Raw genomic sequence first — 21,557 nt, forward strand, 5'->3', positions numbered from 1 at the left:
CATCATCTCTTTAAAATATCCGCAGTCACTCACCAAACATGTTAAATGCACTATTTCTACAAATGTCCTTCACACAAAACTATTACAGTCTGAGATAACTATGGTGAACCATTACAAGAACCATTTGCATCATCTAAAAATTACATTTTTAAGAGACGTAAATACTAAACGTCTCTATAATGTGACAGTACACAATAGTATGAGTGTATCTTGTGGCATTTGGAGTCTAAGAACATACAAGTTCCTCTTTATAAAAAAGAAAAGTTGCATTTATGTGCAGTTATTTGTCTCATTATACCTTTTGCACCATGCAGTTACTCGAAACACAAACTTTTCCTCACAACGTAAAGGGTTATTGTGATCATATTTTGCGTATAAGTAAAACAATTACTCATATTATGACTCTTCACGTTGTAGCTTCAAGACCCTAATCACATGTCATTACAAATTCTGCAGGTTTTTTTTTGTCTTGGTCAAATCGGATTGTTTCAAGTAAAGGACATATGTAGCAACAAAACAATGGCATGTTAGCTGGTGACGACTAATATATTAAGACCCCAGGATACCTGGGGTATTTGTCTCTATTAGAGATAGGTAGATTAACCCATAAAGACCCAAACCTCCAACAGCGATCAAAAGCATCCACTGATCTCAAATATTTAATACCTGTTGATCCACTAATCCTATCAATACATATAAATATTATTATAAAATGCCATTTTTCATCTTTTCATGGCCATCAGATATGACCCATTTGGATGTTCAGAGGCTTCATAGTGAACATGGAAACAGTATCATCTTCTACAGCACTGATTCACCAGTAAAACCTGTATAGTTTGATAAATGACAGTGAATGGAGACACATGGTTTTTGTTCCTGTTAATGACCCTTTTGCTGCAAAACTCACTTTTTATTCAGTTTTTGTCTGTTTTGATATAGCCTTTGAATTAACTCTGAATTTTCGTGAATATCTAAATTATTAAATATGAAACATAGGAAAATACATGATTCACAGTAAAAATGCAAAATATAAAGGATAATAGTACGATAAATGTTGATTAATCACTGAAGAAAGGCTAAATAGAGAGAAAAAATAATCTGGGAACTGCCACAAAAGTAGCACTGGGTCTTTATGGGTTAAGAGTTGTCCCATTGTCCCAGGAGATGCAGGGGAATTGTGGTGATAAGGAGACACTCAGCATATTCAGTATAAAGCTATTCCTACAGTAGATGGAATAGAAGAAATGTAGGTATATATCATTAGTTTTTTATTGGGCTGATTAATACCCTGCCCCCCAAAGGGAAGACCAGGGGTATTGCTTTTTTCATTCGGTTAGTTAGTTAGTTAGTTAGTTAGTTAGTTTGTTAGTTTGTTTGTAAACACTCTAGCAGCAAAATTTTAGGTTGAATTCATACCAAATTTGGTTTATAGATTGCCAGTGACCCAGAATAGATCTGATTACATTTTGGGAAAAATAGGTCAAAGTTCAAATTTCCTCTGAATTTTTTACATCTTTTTTTTTCGCCCATTTACTTATAATGGGCGAGATTTCACATGCCTATAAAAACATCAATTTCATTTCAATTTACTTCAGACTTGGCACATATATAGAGGCTATTGATATGCTGACACACACGCTCAGCACATGCTTAGACATAATGACATCAGCTGGATCGATGCCAAAATAAGGTACAATATGTGCGAGGGGCGGGGTTTGTTGTGCCTGGCACCACTTGTTTTGCTAAATGTTTTCCTTATACTGCTGAAAATCCTCATGCATGTTGATATTAGCATGTAGCTCAACATTGCTCCCCTGTTCTTCCACTTTCTTGGTCATTTTCTGCAACAGTTAAGTAGTCCTTCTCCACAACTCGTCAGACAAAGTGAGTTCTGTGTCATGGATAACCCACACGGCAGAAAATAAGAGCATCGGCCTTGATGTGATATCTTTATGAACAGTCATCTACTCAGTGTTTTGACACATGGCAGCTTGTAGCGTTTTGCAAGGCAACAATGAGAGCATCAGATTTCTCTGTTTTATTGACACGAATCATTAACTATCTCATCTCAGATACAACACATGTCCAGCAAAGCGCAAAAAGAGTGAAAAGCTTTTGTCCTCGGCAGGAGTATACATTTAAACAGCATCCTTCACTAGCAGTGGGTGGGGAGGGGGGGGTTGCATGACATGAGACGGGATTATTCTCTAAAAAAAATAAAATAAAAAGAATAAAAAGAGAGAGAGAAAAAAAACCTCTCCCAGCTACAGCTGCATGATATGAACTGAAGATAGGATCAGGACCAGGTTCCCAAGATACAATTCTTGATACATTCCGTTGCTTTGTTTCTTGAGAGAGATGAGAGCTAGATAGATTCCTCCCACATAGTCCAAATAAACAAATACAGAGAGGCAAAACCAGTGCCAACAGTGATACACGAACGTTAAAAAACCCCAAAAAATGAAATAAAAAAAAAAAACAGGTAGCAATGAAATAAATCTAAACAAAACAAAACAACAACTAAATAGAAAGAAGCAAAAAAAGTCACTTTTTTTTTTTTTGCAAATCCTCAAATCCCAATGGTATTCTATCTTGTTCCCCTCTCCACCCTCCCTCCCTTCATTTTTTTTATTATTTGTAGTTCTAATATCATACAGCAAAAGACATTCAGAAGAGCAGACCAGAGTGATAGAAAACACTCATGCAAAGAAAGCCTTTTTCACACATAGTCACTAACACAGGAAAATCATCTCAAACAACAGCGCTGTCAACAGTCAGTGCCTTCAGGTCTTTTTAGTGGATGTTCTTATTGTTGTTGCTGTTTTCTACAGACTTTTGATTTGCTACCGTACTTGATAAAAATGATATTACAGACTACACCCATTGGGCTAACGAGTCTTCTGACTAGAGTGACCTCCCACTTTTCTGTCTGTCCACGGGATAAGGGGATCCATCAGTTTATTACCAACAGTCTTCGTTTCTGGACCCCCATCAACCAAAAGAAAAGTTCAGCTTGGAGGATTTCTGCAGAAAGACAGGAGCCACAGGGATGAGCTTAGGTTGATAATCCTTTATATAAAAAAAAGGCGTGATATTTTTTTTTCTCTTTGTTTGCATTTTTTTGGCATCTGTTGTTATTCTTTTACATCTGATATATTAATCTACTTTTACAATCATTTTCTAACAGTTAAAAGAGTTTCATTCCAAAATCAAAAACCTCTGTCAAAATGATGGCAGCTATTAAAATAATATCTACTATGGATAATAACTGTTAAAGTTAGAAGTCATATTAAGATTTCTATTTACAAAACAGTTTGGTTTCTTTAACAATCATCTGTGATTCTTGTGATATAACTAATAAATCTTCTTTTTCTATAACAAATATATCACGTTTTTGGAATGAAACCCTTCTTTTTTTTTTTTTTTTTTTCCAGTGTCATGTATATGCACATTCAATCCCGTTTGCATTCACTGTTGATGCAGTCTCTTTCTATACGTTTTCTTATTATAAATCTTTGCCATAGAGTCTTTTAGTTTCGCAGATATATTTTTGTATATAGGGCGATCTCTACACAGACAATATGTATTTATGTATGTAATCCATCTTCTGTGGTTACAGTTCTTCTGAGCGGATCACGTGGAACAGTGTGACGTTATAGAGGACCTGGTGTCCATTGTTCCAGGCGTAGAGAGCCCGGTCACGTGGGTTGTAGTCCAGCATGGATATATGCGAGTACTTATTCTGAAAAGCAATGTCAATGTACTCGTAGGTAGAGGAGTTGGTGGAGTAGGCGTAGTAGACCTTGGTGCCTCCTGAGTAGCCGTTAGTGACGTAGAGTGTACCACAGATCATAAAAGACTCTCCTGCACTCCTTTTGGGGTGATTGGTGGTCCAGCTTTTGATGATCTGCAGCGTGTTGGGGTTCAGCTTGCTGATCACGATGTTTCCTGCGTTCTGGTTGGTGGCATAGACAGCCCACAGGCCTCCTTCGTCCACCATCAGGTCTATGTCAGAATGGCCTCCCCAGGCGTAGTGATACGCGTTATTGAAGCCGGCGTAATCAAGCTGCCGGGACTTACTGATAGAGGAGGTGCGGAAGTCGAACTTGATGATGACGTGGCTCTGGAATTTATTGAAGTAGATGGAGCCGTTGTAGACCACCTGCCCTGTTCCTGACCACGGGTGGGGCAGCCGATGGGATGTGAAGTTATCCGACGTCATGAAGTCCTGCATCGACTTGTACTCCCGCACGAAACGGTTGTTGTGGTAACCGTCCATGTACCACACCTAAACACCATGATAAGATCAAGGGGAAAAAAAAAAAGAGTTAGAATAAACAAGTACGCTGAAAATACAAGCCATCATCATTCATGGCAGCCTTTGCGAAAAGCTGAGTCGTATACGCAGAGTAAATCACATCACCATCAACAAGCATCGCAATTAGCAAAACGCTGAGACTTCCTTCTAGGAGCAGATGAAGATGAGATCCAGCCGCATGTGAATATGAACCATCAGGATGACAGCCATGGGGTGGCGTGAGCCGGCCCCGCAGGGATAATGCCCATCATTTCACATAAAAGGCCTGTCTCAGCTGCTTCGACCCAACTTCCTGCTGGCCCCTGCGGTGGTGGGCAGAGAGCTCTCATCCTGGATCCACTGGAAGCTCAAACACTTCCTCCATCTCAATAGGACTTAGACACCTGAAGCCCTTCCCCTGCCTGCTTCCATGTACCGCTGTGATTGACTTAAAAATAATTCACATCAAGGAATAGGGTCTCCACGGACCCAGAAAAAAACTAAGGTAAGGAAACTGAGAGATGAAAAGAAATAGGGCAGGACTGTCTGCTCCCGTCAATTACATTCATTCTTTCTGTTCTGGCCTTTGATAATGGAGCACATCTTTCATGTGTTCTGTTCAAAATGTATTAGTTTCTACAAAAACGTTGCCTTTACAGTATGCTAAATATATCCTTAGTCAGCAGTACAGACTCACCCTTCACTGATGACACTTTTTTCAGTCTTTTACAGGTTGAAGTTGTCATGACAATTCAATGAGCAGACTGTAACATGGATAAAGTCTGCTGCTGTGAGCTGCTGGTTCTTCTTAAGCAATCGCTGTCTGTCTGACTGTGAGGTTTCTGCGCCTTAGTAATGCACCCCATAAAGTGGGTACGCAAAGAGCATCTTCCTGTTTAGTGGCTAAATAAACTTTCTTTATTCCCAGCTTCCTCCTTTACTTGTCTGCTGGGCTGCTTCCAATTAAAACCATATAGATTTATTCTCTGCATTTTCATTTAAGTGATGAAAGCAGATGCATTTAATTGAAGCAGCACACTAATGCTACAGAGGGAAACAAATGCAATCAGCTGATACAGGGACTAATGACAAATAATTGACCTTAACCACTAATCAAGGTTGAATCCATAGAAAACAAGGGGAGTACTTGTTAGAAAACATATGAAGATATATGCAGTGAAAAATCTACTCTATTGCTCTTGAAATTAGAAAAAATAATTTTACTTCTTCTCATGCAGTGCCAGACAATGTGATTTATTCTTGACAGACTCTGTATGTAATCACTGCACCTGGTCAAAGGTGATTACTAATGTGTATGATTAAGAATAAAAAGAGAAATGTTTCCGAAAGCAAAATTATTCCAACTTTATGGGCAACAGTGGATTATTTGCATATATACCCATCTTAAATTTTAATTCCCATGCTGTACCCTCCTACCAAGTTTAATGAAATTATTTTTTGCATGATCCTGCAGAAATGAAAGCATTACCTCTGAAAATTTTGTGACGGAGCAAAAAAGCAGCTCTTTATGCACTTTTTTTTCTGAAATAAAAACACAGTAGGGGAATGGTGCACTGGCATACAAACAGAGGAAACCACTGATCAATGTGACTGATCTGAATGCTCACTGCACACGATAAAAAGCTGTTGTAAAAAACAAAAAAAAAGAAAAAAAAAGGTCTGGGTATTGTTTGAGCATTTCTTTTTGGTGTTAGTGTCAAAAACATATCAGAGCGTTGGTCCCATGCCCAAATGACTAATTATACTGTGATCACATTTGCCTATAAAAATGTTATCGCTCCTTTTTTTTCTCTTTTTTTTTTTTAATAATACTAAAAAGCTGCCACTCAACTGATCCTAAATAAAATACTTAAAAAAAGAATTTGCTTTAATCAACAACTGTCACAGATTAAAAAGGAAAAAAAGATGTCACTGTCGCTGTCCATGGTGCTGATTTTGGATCGGTTCTCTGTTTTCAGCTGACGGGCAAGAGTCCCACTGGCAGACTGGATGGCAGCTAGTTTGCCATGACTAATCAGCCTCATTATCTTCCTCACCTGTTGAAATGACTAGATATACACCTTGTTGTTCCAAATCCTAGCTGCTGTTTATCAGAGATGCCAATGCAGGCCAGTTCCTCTTACTTTGTTTGTCTCCTGTCTTAAATCTCTTAGCGTTCTTTTGCTGCTTTTTTTATTTATTTTTTTTATTTGTTACATCAATAAAGATCTATGTAAAGTTGTGTATGTGGGACAGTATGTTCTCAGCGCTCGATCTGCTTCTGTAAGCAACATTGCAAAAGTCTAGTTTAACAGCTGTCAGAAGTTTGCAGTTTTCAGTAATTGGAGCTTTTCACTCCAACAAAGTCCTGAAGTCTTTTAAGATTTTCAGTTTTCCTAGAGTGAAAACATTTGCGTGCATGCAGGATACATACCCGTGTGTCTCCTTCGGGTGCCAGGGGGTCGGTCATCCAGGAGCCAAACCTGGATCCGGACGTCTTGATAGTGATGGGGTCGCTGATGCCCGTCAGTTTGCCGCATGCTGCAAGAAAAGTAGTAGACCAACGGCCATTTGGGTATTTACACCAATTCAGCGTAAGAGGGATTCACTTTCATTTACTCTACATCCAAATGAGTTTGCGTGAAGGATTAGGCAGTTAATGTCCTGCGTGTTGTTGTTGTTAAGTCTCTGCGTACAGGAGGTGCTTATTATTCAGTTCACACATCCTTACGCCTGGTTTCCTCTCTCTGCGTGAGACATTCGAGGGGAGGGGGAACAGAGACGGGGGGGGCCTCTGTGTACTCTGCTGCTGTGTGCTGCTTGTAAACCGCTGTAGTGTTAATTAGTGTTGATTGAGGTGTTAATATAAATCTGATAAACTTAGCACTGGGTTGTGTGTCCCTTATGACTGAGAGCTGGTCCGAGTCATGTACCCTTCATAATCAACACAGACAGAGTGAAAGATTTCATCAAATAATAATAAGACTTTCCATTGTCGCTGTTGTACATCCATTGGTTCAGATGTAAGCTGCTGCTTTTTTCAGAGGGTGCTTCTGCATGACAAAGGTCAATTAGATGGTTTTGATGAGTTAATTTTACTCTGGGAATGTAATGAGTTGTTCTGATACGCTAATTTTAAGAGTGTGTCTGACTATGGCTCATTTTGTGTTTTCATTAGCATCTTCTTCTGTGAAGCGTTGCATCCATTAACCCCTCATTAAACGCATTCCTCTTCCCGTCTCTTCTTTCCTTATAACCTCTATCATCTCTCTCACTTTCAAGTGTTCTGAAATATCCCTTGGCTTTGTACTTTTAAGGCACAAATTGGTGTCAGTTTCCCATTTCAGGGTTGTTTTTTTTTTTTTTTTTTTTTTTTTTTTAACGTCTGACTCCAACTTCTTGTCCAATTTCTCTCACTTGCATAATACGACTTGTTGGTTTGCATATGTGCTGCAGTACTGCTATGTGTCTGTGTGTAACATATGTTGTGCCTGTGATTTTGTGTGGGCATCACACCTCAGCAGCAGCTGAGACAAACACATGATCACATGAGCAGAGTCTACTATAGCTAGTGGGGGGTGAGTCCCTTATGTAACCATTCAGTAGGATTAGTGACTGCAGTAATACAGTGACCATTGATTTATTTATATATTTCCCTAATCATGCCCCTGTCTTTAGAGGGCAACTAGTATTGCAGGCAGCTAGGGAGTCTGGTGATGGATCTGCGTTCTGGAGAAGCACACAGGGTCTAATCCCCTTTTGGCCTGAATTTGCTGAGGCCAGAGCAGAGGGCAGAGCAAATGGAAAACCTAATGGGAACTGGAGCTTATAGAACAAAAAAACAGCATCAGTCTTTAGCCTGAGAGTTAATGTTTCTTTTCAGAAATTGTTTTTAGAACAATTTGAGGTCATTACAACTTCTTTCTTTACCATTATAAACCTGTCTATTGCATGATCTTATCATCAGACCCCATTTATCAAGCAGTAAAACCAAAAGTGTCTTTAATAATCCCTTAGGAAAAGAAACTTGAGCACATAACTACAGTAGAACGGCGGGTCAGTGTTGAGCAGATGGTTTAGGCAATCATTTTAACAGTTTGTCTTTGTTTTGTCTTTCTGGCTACCCTGGGAAATTGATTTAAAAACATTTAATTACTTGACCACTCATTTATCTTGTCCCATCTAACGCTGATGCTTTTTAGCAATGTCACTGCATTCTCAGATCTCAGCAATTAACTTTGTGAGTATTTTTAGATCCTTGAATTCTGGCCAAAATTAGGATGTAATAAACGAACTGTACAAGAAAATAATCGAGAGAGGAAAACAAGAGTGTGGGTAACTTGTTTGTCAAGACAGAAAGCACAGTTTGATGCAATATTACATGTGTATTTGTTCTCTACAGAGCGTGTGAAAGTAGAGAACAATAGTTGCAGAGTGGACTGTCAGGTACACGTGTGCTGTTTGACCTTCCTAGTTCATCCATCAGGTCTTTGGTGTGAAGGTGTAGGATTTGCCTGCAGCTCTCTGTGCCTGCACATTGCTGGGGCATGACACAGTGATTTATTTATTTGATTATTGCCCAGCAAGCTGGCATGTCCCCTTGATCGATGGCTATTGTGTCCCAGCAGCCGCTGGGCTGTTAGTCTCTCCGGCACAAAACAGCTTGATAGACAGGTCTGCAGGGGCGCTACTTACTCTCTCTCACTTTTCCTACTTCCCTTCACTCTATCACTCTCTTGTTTCCCTTTCCACCTTGTATCAGTTTCTCCTATTGCTGTATCAATTACATTTTTAAATACCTCCTAGCCTCCCTACTTTTCTCAGTTTTTCTTTGTTGTTGCTCTGCTGATACAAATTTAACTAGTGACCTTCAGCTGTTTAATCTCAATAACGTAAGTGTATGAGAGTGTATTTGTGTGCACTATGCATGAATGACTCTGCAATCGTGTGAAGATGAAAGGAATCGCCACCCTCTGTTCTGCCAGAGCCAGTCCCTCGCTGGGTGACCTCGCCTTTATCTCGTCTGATCTCACACACACTCACACTGGAGGAACTCCAGCAGTACCCTGCTCCCCTATCTGCGGCAATCTGACCACAAAAGCGTGGAGCATGTGCATTGAACTGTAAGCGGAAGTATGAACAAGACTCCTGCTCCAGTAGACAGGAAGAGCAGATGAAAAATATGACAGGAGCAGATAACTGAGATTAGCACCTGTCTGCTTTGTGGACTGTTTCATTAAAGTAGTCAGTGTTTACCCGAGAACAATAGGCATTATGACCAAAAGCATTTTCCAAATTTCTTTTTCTCTTCGTCTTCACTGTGAATAATTTGAAACTGGGACACAATATACCCGTGATGAGCTAGTGCACCATGTAAGTGTTTCTGTTGCTGTAATATATCTGTAGCGGGGGAGTGCATCTATTAGCACTGTGGGCTGTGACAGAGGTGTGAAGAGACTGAGACAGGGGCTAAAAGCAAAGATCAGAACATGATGGGAACTTGCAAGATGAGGACACTATCAGCAGCTTTCTTCCTCCATTTGCTAGATAACTGTGCGTGAGCAAATATGGAGGCAACTGAAACACATCGTGCCTATCAAATAATCTATTTATTCCAAGTCAGCAAACAAAACCTGCTACTTTCTCTGAAGAATTTAACATTATGACATTTTCATCCAATTATACATATAATATCAAAATGGGAGGCTAAAATCTACCAATTATAAATAGGTCCGTTTAAGTATTTGGACTGCATCTTAGCCAATCAGCAATCCAAAAATTAAAATGTTGAATTAAAGACTATGGAATAGTTAAAAATTAATGTACACAATATCACAGTTGAATAACACCAGAAAAAATCCAAGTGACAGTAAATATGTATAAATATTAGAAAACAGCTCATACTGCTGTTTATATCTCTTTAGCTAGTAATGTTAGCTATAGCCTACCATCACTATGACTAGTGAGACATTTTAACAGATTTTAATAGTTACATAAACATAAATATAGCCTAATAATACACTGATAGATCAGTGAAATATAACACAACCGTTTCTGTGGTTAAAAACGTATATTATTTGTCTGTGTTTTTGTGAGAATGGACAGATGGAATTAGCTAGTAGCTGCTAGCTAACTAGCTAGCTAGCTGGACTTCATAGATTTCAATCCTTTTGACTGGTTCACAGAATTAACTCCGTTATATAATAAATCTCCTAATGCAACCTAGTTACAGATAGTTTACAAAAAAAAAAAAAAAACAATTTGGATTTAGATTGAAACTATATAACACTTATTATACTTTGGTTACTATTATGTAATGAAGTTCTCAGAGGCTATAAATTGCCAACTGACTCCTAAGATTTCTGTCAATATACTTAAAAGTTGCAGCACTACTGGCTTGTTTCCTCTTATTAAGAATGTACTCATAAAATAAAAGTTACCCAGAGGTACATCCAGTCCATTTATACTTGGGTTGGAGTCTGTTGCAGGAGAAACACGTATAAAAACAGGACCATGATGCTTAATGGTAAATGTTTAAAAAGTCTGCCCACTATGCATGTGTGTGGTTTAACACTGCTGCCACAAATGCATACTCAGTGTTCCTGTCATGTTCTGTGTCATGTGAATATGCCTGAGAATCTCTTTCTGGCAGAACATACTGTGTGTCATGGGAATGTCTATGCATGCACATGTTTGAAGCAACGTGTATGCCAACAACTTTCTGTGCCTACCTAATTTTTGCATGCATGCTCGGAGTCTCTCCTCAAGATTTGACACTCTGTTGTGGAGCTCCTCGTAGTCATAGGCCCCCATCTCCTCCTGAAGTTCGCTTAGAACTGACGTCAAGTTCTGGACCTCCTCCTTAAACTGCAATACCAATTTGGCATCGGCTTTGTACTCCTCCAACACTGGTATCAACGGTCTAAGCTCCTCCATTTTCGCTTTTATGGCCTGAAAGGATTAGAATAAGCTCGGTTGAGTGTCATGCGCGACAAAAGGAGACCCGCTGTCCAGAAAAGAAAAGAAAAGAAAAAAAAAACAAAACACCTGTCTACACCTGACTACTCTACCACTATCCTGCCTGTCCACTCACATGAAAACCACTTGTTTGTGTCCATGTGAAGCATGTATGTGTATATCTTGTTCACTGGTGTGTTTTTTTGTCAGTGCAGGTGTGTGTCTGAGCAAACAAACCCGGTCAAATATTCTCCACCCGCTGGACGAGCAGAGCAGGTGGCTCCGTCCCGGCAGTGACCAGCCGTTAAAAAGCAAGCCCTCGGTACACCGACAACAATTGGGAAAGCTCTTTATTGGTCATCATCGTTTAAAATGCAACATCGTATTAAGGGTTACATGCTTTTACATGTCACACACAACAAAGTGTCTCGAATTTTACGTCTATAGTTTTACGTATAGATTTGTTGAATAACCAAATATGCATAGACAAAAGCCAAAAGAAAAGAAAATGAATAACATCAATTAATAATAATAATAATAATAATAATAATAATAATAATAATAATAATAATAATAATAATAAATGTATTTACGTTTGAAAAAAGCTTTTAGATGGAAAACTTTGACAGCAGTAACATGCAGGAAGAGATCAGTGGTGGGTTGGTTTGGGAGAGGGGTGGGGTTTCTTAGTCTTAATGGTGCTAAAGGTAAATTAACTGTTTGACGCCCAAATGCTCTCAGTACTGTGGCCCAGTTCAGGGGAATCTGGAATTGACCTGCCTCTTCTTCCCTGTGGCTCTCTTTACATGTCTTAAAGTTAGCCCTGCAAGCAAGAAAATGACAAACTGTTGACAGGGGCTAGAGCTTGCTAACCTATCTAACAGACACACAAACAAACAAACGCACACTCACTTAGTATTAAGCACTTAAGACAAGTTACAGTGTATTTGCATGCATGCACTGGAGATGGTGCTTGCTGTGTGACGTATTAGGCATGCATGGATGAGTATACAAATGTAAGGTCCAAGTGACAATTTAACAGCTGCTTTTGATTGACACTTTTTTTTTTTCTTACATTCCTTAAACTTTTACTGCATTAATGCATTGTCTGCAAATAGGGCTGGGTGTCAAACTTGGACACGTCTTTGAGGTGGCAACTGACATTCTGACAGGACAGCTCATTAGAGTATGCAGTTGAGTATCAAAAATATTAGCTACTAAAGCTAGAGTTGTAGCTGTATTTCATCATACTCTTACAAATTCCACATTTACAAGTGTTTTGTGTTTGGCTGCTTATGATGAGACATCATTTAAAACCAATCCCCAGTCCTATATATACATAATTACTTCAAAGTGCTTTTATTTTGATAGGACTGAAACCCTCTAATGAACTCCTATTAAGAAATTATGTCCCATGTGCAGAGATCTTTAATTTCCAGATTTCAATCATCGCTGAGATATGCTTTATGAATTTCTTGGTATATGGTATGGTAGTTTTAAGTGATTCTGAACTGATCTCCACAGTGGAAACACACAAACACAAAATGGGTAAGGCTATGACAAATGGCAGTGGGCTATGTATGGCTCAGAGATCTGTATCCATACCTTGTATTGCTTGGCGATGTTCTGCTTGTGGTTCTCCTCCACCTGCCTGAACTTGGTTTCGAGACCACGGAGCTGGACTTCCATCTTCTCCACGTACTGCAGGTCCCTCTGGGTTCGCTGATCCAGCACCTGGATGGACTGGGTCATGTTCTGGACCTGACATGTCACATACAGACAGATGGCACTGAGTCATATGAAATAAATATATCTCCCATGGTGCGATTACACAACAACTGGCTTCAGATGTTACAAAAAAAAAAAAAAAAAAAAAAGCAACAGATTTTCAATATGTTGTTTTGGCTTCATGTGGTGATTCACAGAAACTGAAACCAGGCCAAGTAATCTTGGGCCTCAGACACATGGTGCAAGTGTTGGACACATACTGTTCAGACATTTGGTTTCTTCTAAACTGTAGTAAACTGGACTCTTTGTCATAGACATAGAAGAGTTTTGTCAGACATGACTTATTCATTCCTTGAATCTTATGCCTGGTTCTAAAAAAAATCCACATTTGAGAGAGTTTATGGATTACCACTATACTTGTGCAAAATTTGACATAACCTTGCTTTAATGCTCCTTTTGTTTAATCAGGAAAAGTGTTAACTTCCATTCTGGGTATTGAGCTGGGTTGCATCATCAGATGTTCTGTTTTGGATGTGTACAGTACAATAGAAGCTCACACAGAGAGAGTGTACGGCTGCCTCCCATGATGCCTGTTAGTTTCCAGGGAGCTCATTAGAGCATGATTCCTATTCTTGTCCAGCGGGCAGAGAGGTGATTGGAAGACCACAAAAGCCTATATCTGTGTGTGTGAGTGTGTGTGTGGATACTTGTCTTTGTGTAAGAAGTAGGTAGTAGGAGTAAAGGTGGTTACTCTGGGCAGTGTATGACTTTGATAGCTGGGTCATGTGTTGCTGAGGAGTTAAGCGGTAATTACCTTCTCTAACAGCTGCCTCAGTTGTTTGGTGCGGGCATCCCGTGAACACATGGACTGCTGGGGCGCCACCACAGTGCAGACACACCTTCCCTCACTATCCTGGGCTGAACTGTACACCTGCCACGATTCCTCTGGGTTCGCTGGCAAAACCTGAGGACAAAGATAGAGGGAAAAGAGAGGGGAGGTGAATGCTGATACTAGAGGAGACGGGACGAGAGAGAAAGTGAGAGAGTGTTGGGAAAAAATAGCTCGCACTAAAAGAAAAAGACAAAAGGGTGACATCTTTATAATACTATCCAACATCCAAGGCTTTGTCCAGTGCAGGTTTTAGGTCAACGAGACACGACCAAGGACAACGCTTGATTTATTTGCACATAAAGTGGATTGTGCCTGCTTAATGCTAAAGCTGTACTGCATTCATCACCATCTGGACACCACAAACTGCCAGGCTCCACCCTTTTTGCACCATAATACTGTATATTTTAAAGCCACACAAAGAGGGGATCAAGACAGCAGAGGCGAATCAATGGATCAGGTGTGTGGAGGCTCTCAGTGTAACGTGTCATACATGGCATCAGGTAGAGTTTTTTTTTTTTTTTTTTACTCCAGTTAACTTGGTGATACAAAAAGACTGAGTGACTCTGAGAAAGATTTTGCTCTCAGCCTTAGTGAGCTGATTTCTCTGAGGAAATGTGCATGAGCGATGGAAAATCTAGACCTGACTGGACAGACCTGCTGATTGATTCAATTAATGACAAGCAGTGATTCTACAAAGTCCAAAGGAGCAATCACACACTGACTGTCAGCTACACTGCTGTCTAACGAAAAATGGACTGACAAGACAAAGAAAATCACCATGAAACACTTGTCTTGGAATATTAATACTTGTGCTGATCTAATTCATTAGTACCACAGAAAAAAACGCCTACATAAAGTCTAGTTCTGTTCTGAACTCATGATGTGATGCAAAAAAAAAAAAAAAAGGGAACAATTCTGCCTTTTCATAATCAGATATTCTCACTTTACTATGTGTTGCTTTCTGCCTTTCACATCTGTTGGTTCTTAATTCCATTGTTAAGTTCCACTCCATCTGGCACACACTGCTGACAGCGTTATTTTGGCACAGAAAGAAAGAAACGTGACAGCATCCAGTATCTACCACCAATCTGATGGAGAAACAAAGGAAGGCTTCACTAGAATCTTCATAAAGAACCTGAGCTTACAGCGCCTCTCTCATTCACAGAAAGGTGGTGGAGACCAGGAGAAAAAAAAAACAAAAAAACACCTTCTTAACCTGAGAAAAAAAAAAAAAGACCTTCATATTTGACATGTAATCTACGAATATTCCACCTGATCTTGGCCTGTCAGTGCCAAATAAAAGAACCAAGCGACTGATGTCTGCAGCAACCCAGATGCAGCTGGAGCAACATCAAAAACCAGAGCAAGAATATGTGATGCATCTCCAAGTCATTTACTCTCACATGAGCCTGTCAGGCGCATCAACTTGCCAAGTTAAGATATTTTCCTTTTAATTATGACCCAAACGCACTCAAAAGAGCACTTAAATTGTTTTATATTTCACAGAAGTGCGTCTGTCAGAATGCGTAAAGAACAGCCAAACCAGCCGCTGGAAATACGCATGAACCCGCGCACTTACTCCTGTGCTCCGGTCTGGATACCCTCCCTGCGCCGCCGTCAGCTTGGTGGTATTGAGCCCCACCAAAGAGGGGAGGGTCTGCGACATCCAGTTGGTGATCATCGCCATGGTGCTGAGCACGACGCCGATCTTCAGCAAAGGCACCGACATCTTTGCGCTTTGCTTGGACTTTCCTCAAGCCGTCTTCATTCTACAGACTCCGGTGAGAAACAAGGAAGGCGAGACATGTTGCCCAGAGCTTCTAGCGCTTTCATCCGGGAGTCCGGTTCGGATGGTCTTTTTTTGGACATCTCCAATGAAGGACTGGAGTCGTGCGCGGTAGAGACGACCGAAACGAGAAGGTCGAGGAAAAAGGAAAAAGCTGCAACACTTGATCCAATGGAAGAGGTTTTTTTTTTTTTTTTTTGGATGAATAAAAGGAGCAAAAGCTGGAGTTGCTATAGGAAAGCGTCCAGTGGGTAGCTCCTCTTTTCTTTTTCTCTTCCCTCCCTGCGTTGTCCCGCACACTGGTGCCTCTCCGGTTCTCCGTTACTATTTCGTTCACGCCCGACGGTCCGCCTCCTGCCTTGGTGCGCTCTGTGATTAAGTGCCACTGACTACACACAGGCTGCTCCAAATGGATGAGAGGAGGAAGGAGGAGGTACTACGATCTATCTATATCGCCAGACGCAATGATGTCAGCCAGGTTGGGGTCCGTTCATGGTAATATGTGGGATTGCGCCTGATTCGCCCATAGCTGTCCGACACTGTCTGTCCCAAGGGTGAATGACAATGAGCAGTGCGGCTGAGGTCGGCCGACACTGATGCTGAGGGGATTCTTTTAGAGGACAGAGGCATTTACATCATAACACACGGTAAAGCTTTTTTTTGTTTGTTTTTTTTTGTTTTACCCCCACCAAAATAAAATCACTGTCATTATATAGATGACATGAGTCTATAATAGCCTATAATAAACATGAGACTCTTGCGCGCTTGTGCGTCGCATTTTGGTGACAGTGGGGCGTTGGGACTCACTCTACTTTACTGACACATTACTGCCACAACTCTAGCTCTAACCGAGGATGAGCTTTTGATTCGTGTGACTCTGGCGCCATCGTGTAGCTGCTTTTGGCGTTGCTGAAATCAAAAGGCATGGGCCCACAATTAAGCAAAAGGCGCGTCATTTGCAGAAGAGCGTCTTAAAAAAAACAGCCCATAAAAACCCTCCCCTATAATAAAACAAGTCAAGCCATCATTTAAAGACCTTTTACGGAACAAATGTAATATTTACGCACGCAGCGGTGTTGTAAATACACATAACATAAAGGTTAGTGTAACAGCATAAAAATGCAATGACAGATCATTAATGTGGCCTGAGCCCAGACAGGCCCATAGGTTAATGCTGCAGCCTACTACTGCCTCCAGCTACTGCATGATACATGAAGTTCCCCAGAATAGCACGAGTGGCTGGGTCCATAGCTATTTCTGTCTGCTTCATAATGCATTTTTCTAGTAAACTGGAAGATGAAAAGAAAGTTTGCCCTCGCTGCACCTCCATAGCTCTGTCTGTGTGTCTGTCTCCACCTCAACCCTCTTATCTCTCCCACTTCTTCATGACCTTTGAGGTGAGAGCTCACAACAGCGAGGGCTCTACAGACCACGGCGGTGTATTGGCAGGGGTCAGCTTACCAACCGAGAACCCTATCCACTGAAGTCTGGTTTTTGTGTAAAATGGTTCGACTCACAACAGCAAGTCTATCTCATGTTTCAAAGGAATACTCTTCTAAGATTCACAGGTGTTAATGCAAATGTTCTCCAAATGAAGATCTCTCAGCATCCTCAGCGTTTCACAGACTCCATCATCATGCACTGATTAAAGAGAATGGATGACATACTGTCTGAGTAGATCATTTAGTCTATACGCAAGTGTCTCACATTATAACTAATGGCATGCACAGTGTTAAGTTATGCAATCCTCTGCAATGAATAATATGCGCTTGCATGGTGAGGATGTGGTATTTGATGCATTGTGCTTTGCCGGTGAGACTATGTTCACTTTTCAAGACAAAAATAATAAGTTGTGATGACAGAAAAAAGGGGGGGGGGGGGGAAACTAAAGTACAATTAAAAACAAGATCACAAGTACTAGCTGAAGTTCAAAGACTGAACGTCAAACTGATTCTTGGTTCCTCTAAGGCAGACTCAACAATAGACATTCACATTCAAAACACTCACATCAGTAGTATTTATGATTAGGTAATTGTATTGAAATGCATTCATAGTAAAAGCAGTTTAACACAGAGCGTGTACAGTACGATAACACCCAGCTGACAGATTCGGTTTACAATGTATTTGTTCATAAAGTGAGGAAAAACACACATTTCCAGCCTGCAAATGTACAATTGCAGAGGCTCTCTCCACCTACTCCTCTTCTGCTCTCACTCTCTCTCTCCTTTGCCTCGTCGCTTAACCAACCATACTGAATAATAAATAGCTTCAACCCCAGCTGCCAATCACACCACGCATATTGCAATTCAGCTCAACTCCATCTCAGTTTCTCACATAAAACCGGATTGATTTTTTTTTTTTTTTTTTCTATTTCATACATTCAAAATCCTTAACAGTTTCAAAATGTTCCCTTGCTGGAGCCTTAGTTTAAGCTTGTGAAGCACAGAAGTGGACGTGTCTGTAAAGTAGATTAAGTTGTTGTGTGTGACTTACAGAGCCAAATGTAAAATCTCCACTCTGAATAATGACATTCCCTGTTTTTAATGCACGGACATGCGATTACCAGATCAAGGAAGGTATTAAAAAACCTCAACGTGTGCAGGTGCGTTACTGTAATTTCTTGCCTGATGGTTGTTTTCAAAATGAGCTATGGTATGTAGGTTGCACGCTGGTGTCAAAGGGGCTTCTATAACAGTACCATCTGGCTCGTCAGGTGTTAGTGAGATGCTTTAGGATGTGGGCCTGCAGCCATGGGGGAGCCACTAGGTGAGGAACAGATGCCGCTCTGGCTGCTTACTATTCTTCTCTGTATGAGAACCAGTCAGTAGCCAAATCCTTCAGCGGAGGATAGAGGTGAATGAATGCAGGTGGAATTAAAAGAGGAGACGGTGCTACTAATCAGGTGCCTTCTGACACCCCTGCCCAGATGTTAAGAAAAGAACTGTAGCGCGACCTCATGCTGGCGAAAACTACTGGAGGGTTTTTAAATATAAGGTGGCTAATGTGATCATTAAGGGGGGGCATCATTTTCCACAGTAAAGGTCAAGGCCGTACTGCTTGGATGTGTCTGTTTTTTTTGTTTTTTTTTTTACGTCCAACAATAAGAGGCCCTCAACTGAATGTCTCTAGGTACTTTCTTTCTCTCTTCCTTTCTGCAGAAAGGCCTCAACCGCCTGTTGTGAATATATTGTTGTTTTCTATAGCAAAGGCAGTATAAATAGAGCCTGTCAGTGTAACTTGCATTTCTGTTCTGCTGGAAGGAATCGGACGGGCAGACTCAGGACTAATATCGACTTACCTTCAAGCAGATGACACACACTCCCAGGCTGTCAGAGTGAGAATGCCACTGTATTGTGGGCCCTGACCTACGTCGGGACCCATGCCGACTGTCATGAAACCCAAAGCAAAACACACTTCTTCCCCCTCCCTTCTCTTTTAACTGATGGCTTCCATCAATCAGGAGCAAATACCCCATTGTTCGATTGTGTCAGCGTTTCTGTGCACTCTCCTGCTCTACTGTACGTTCACTTCAGATTATTATAGATTTACATGCGAGCACTGCCTCAACGAACAGAGAACAGATCACAGCTATAATCACTCAGTGTAAGGTTATGGCTGAATACCAATTCATATGAATGTCAAGGTGCTGCTCTTTGAATGAAAAAAGTGCTCTGCTTACAAACATTTGTTAAAAATCCACTGTAGGCATATTTCTATCAAGCTAATGTTCTCACACGTTGCTTCATCAAGGCCGTGTGGGCTTTGCAGCAACTTAGTTTCACCATGTTTTATTGAGTTTGTCATTTGGAGTGGGGGTGTATTATGAATATACTGGAAGCACAGATTAATATATTGATGGTACCTCGGTGACACATTTGATTTTTTTCTTTTTTCTTTTTTTTTGGTTTGCAGTCTCCAATTACCAGCCACAATTGGATTCAAATGAGAGTGAAAGCGCATGAAATATGACTCTCTGTTCAGGCAAGGTCAATTAAATCATCAAATTCTTCAGACCTACAGCGGCAGGCCCTGGCAGTAGTACACATGCACTCCCTCTCTCCACACCATGATGCTGCTGGTGAGAATTTACAACGGCGAACGTCTGGCTTAATGCATCACTGAGTATTATTTGTGTTCCTGCAAATGGCCTTTTAAGCAACAGGAAGTCATTTGTAGTCTCAGCAAAGAAGTCTACACTGATGCATTTTGTTGACTTGTAAAATTAAAAAAAAAATAAAAAAAACTGTTTACTACTGCAGCTGTAGCTTTACATTGTTGGACTAAATGTTCTCTTTTCTCTCACACACACACACTGGCAACAGTAAGTCACATTGTGGTCACTGAGCATGCTCAAAACACTCTGAGACACTGCATTTGATTGTGGAGCCCTGATTTAAAACACCAAAGAGCAGCAGCAGGAGCAGCAGCAGCAGCAGCAACCCATACTTAATCACTGCTCTTTCTCTCTCTTTTTTTTTTTTTTTTTTTTTTTTTAAAGAAATCAATAGACATCGTTGCATGTCGAGAAAAGCTGTAGTTGGTTAGTCGGATCATGTGCTGTTAAAGAAACTGCAGGAGCATGTCTATACATTATTCTTGCCTGTGTTTATACAGAATCGGACTGTGCTGTAGCCTGTCTCTGCTGCGCCCGTCAAGCACAATGTATTCACATCATGTAATCCCACCCGGTAATCTGGTTAAAGAGGGGTTGAGGGCTAATTCACCCGGGTTCTTCCTTTTATTATTTTACTCATTTTAATTCTCTTATAGGAAAAAAAAAAATCAGAATTTGAAGCACATTAAACCAGCGGGTTGTAGCTTCTTCTTCTTCTTTTTTTTTTTTTTCTTTTTTTAATAATCTTACAGCAGGTGAAAAAATGGCGTTTTGAGAGGAAAATAAACCTACTTGGGTGAGTTCTGTGCCCATGAAGATGAGGAGAATCAGAGTCAGGAGCTTGCTCGCAGGCTGCATCTCTTGCCTCCGGTGTGTGTGTGTGGACCAGCGGTCTCACATGCAGATCGAGTCCCTTTGCGTCCCCCCGCACCACGGCAGTCCTCTCCTCCCGGTTCTCTCTCTCTCTCTCTTTCTCTCTTACGCGTTCCGATTGTTACCACTACTGTTTTTTATTTGACTATTTTTTTTTTCCTCTGGCTTTTAAAAAACGATCCCCTCAGCAACCGCGTAGGAGCAGAAAGCGACAGATCTGTTTGGCGGAGTCGTCTGTGTGCATATTCAGTTCATATCGGCAGCCTATCTCGGTGCCTCTCCCCTTTTTTTTTTTTTGCGTCTTCGTGGCCACACTTTTAGTCGCTGCGACGCGCCGTGATGAACATTGGGTTAAAGACGCGCAAACACTGTCGTATACGAGGCTATAAACCTTCACTCTGATATTGCCAAAAGTTTACCTCCCCGCCTCAAGCCGCCGTATAAGCCCTAGATGAAAAAAGGAGAGTGACGCCGCTGTACATGATGCTGAAAACGGAAGTTGCATCGCACCGAGAGGGAGATTTAAACGGACACGCATGGACTAGGACAGTGGTTCTCAATCTTTTTTCTATCGGGCTCCACTTTGGAGCATGAAAAATCTCCAAGCCCCCCTCAACCCCAACAACATTGTACCTGTGGTGCAATTATAACATTTATTGAAAGAAACATCAATATTGTTAGAATACTTTTTGCTTTCCCTTGAATAACTATTACATCCGCCAAGGAGGTTATGTTTTTGCCAGGGTTTGTTTGTTTGTTTGTTTGTCTGTCCGTTAGTGTGCAACATAACTCAAAAAATTATGGACAGATTTTGATGAAATTTTCAGGGTTTGTTGGAAATGGGATAAGGAAGAAATGATTAACTTTTGGGGGTGATCCGGAAGAAATCCTGGATTCTGGATCACTTTGA

At 40.7% G+C, this 21,557-nt stretch overlaps 1 protein-coding gene across 2 annotated transcripts; it reads right to left on the bottom strand.

Moving 5' to 3' along the window:
- Positions 1-2,023: 2,023 nt before the first annotated feature.
- On the bottom strand, positions 2,024-21,138 carry olfm1b (olfactomedin 1b). 2 transcript variants are annotated; one of them, XM_030149127.1, is made up of 6 exons: positions 20,567-21,138; positions 13,797-13,946; positions 12,860-13,015; positions 11,029-11,248; positions 6,732-6,838; positions 2,024-4,288 (listed from the first exon to the last, which is right to left on the bottom strand). In XM_030149127.1, exons 1-6 carry the CDS (start codon positions 20,630-20,632, stop codon positions 3,614-3,616), a joined length of 1,374 nt encoding a protein of 457 aa, XP_030004987.1. In that variant the 5' UTR covers positions 20,633-21,138; the 3' UTR covers positions 2,024-3,613. The 2 variants fall into 2 exon arrangements, with proteins under 2 accessions (XP_030004987.1, XP_030004986.1); XM_030149126.1 differs by lacking the exon at positions 20,567-21,138 and adding an exon at positions 15,454-16,238.
- Positions 21,139-21,557: the final 419 nt, after the last annotated feature.

Source organism: Sphaeramia orbicularis, chromosome 12 (assembly GCF_902148855.1).
Source record: "Sphaeramia orbicularis chromosome 12, fSphaOr1.1, whole genome shotgun sequence".
Lineage (NCBI taxonomy): Eukaryota > Metazoa > Chordata > Actinopteri > Kurtiformes > Apogonidae > Sphaeramia > Sphaeramia orbicularis.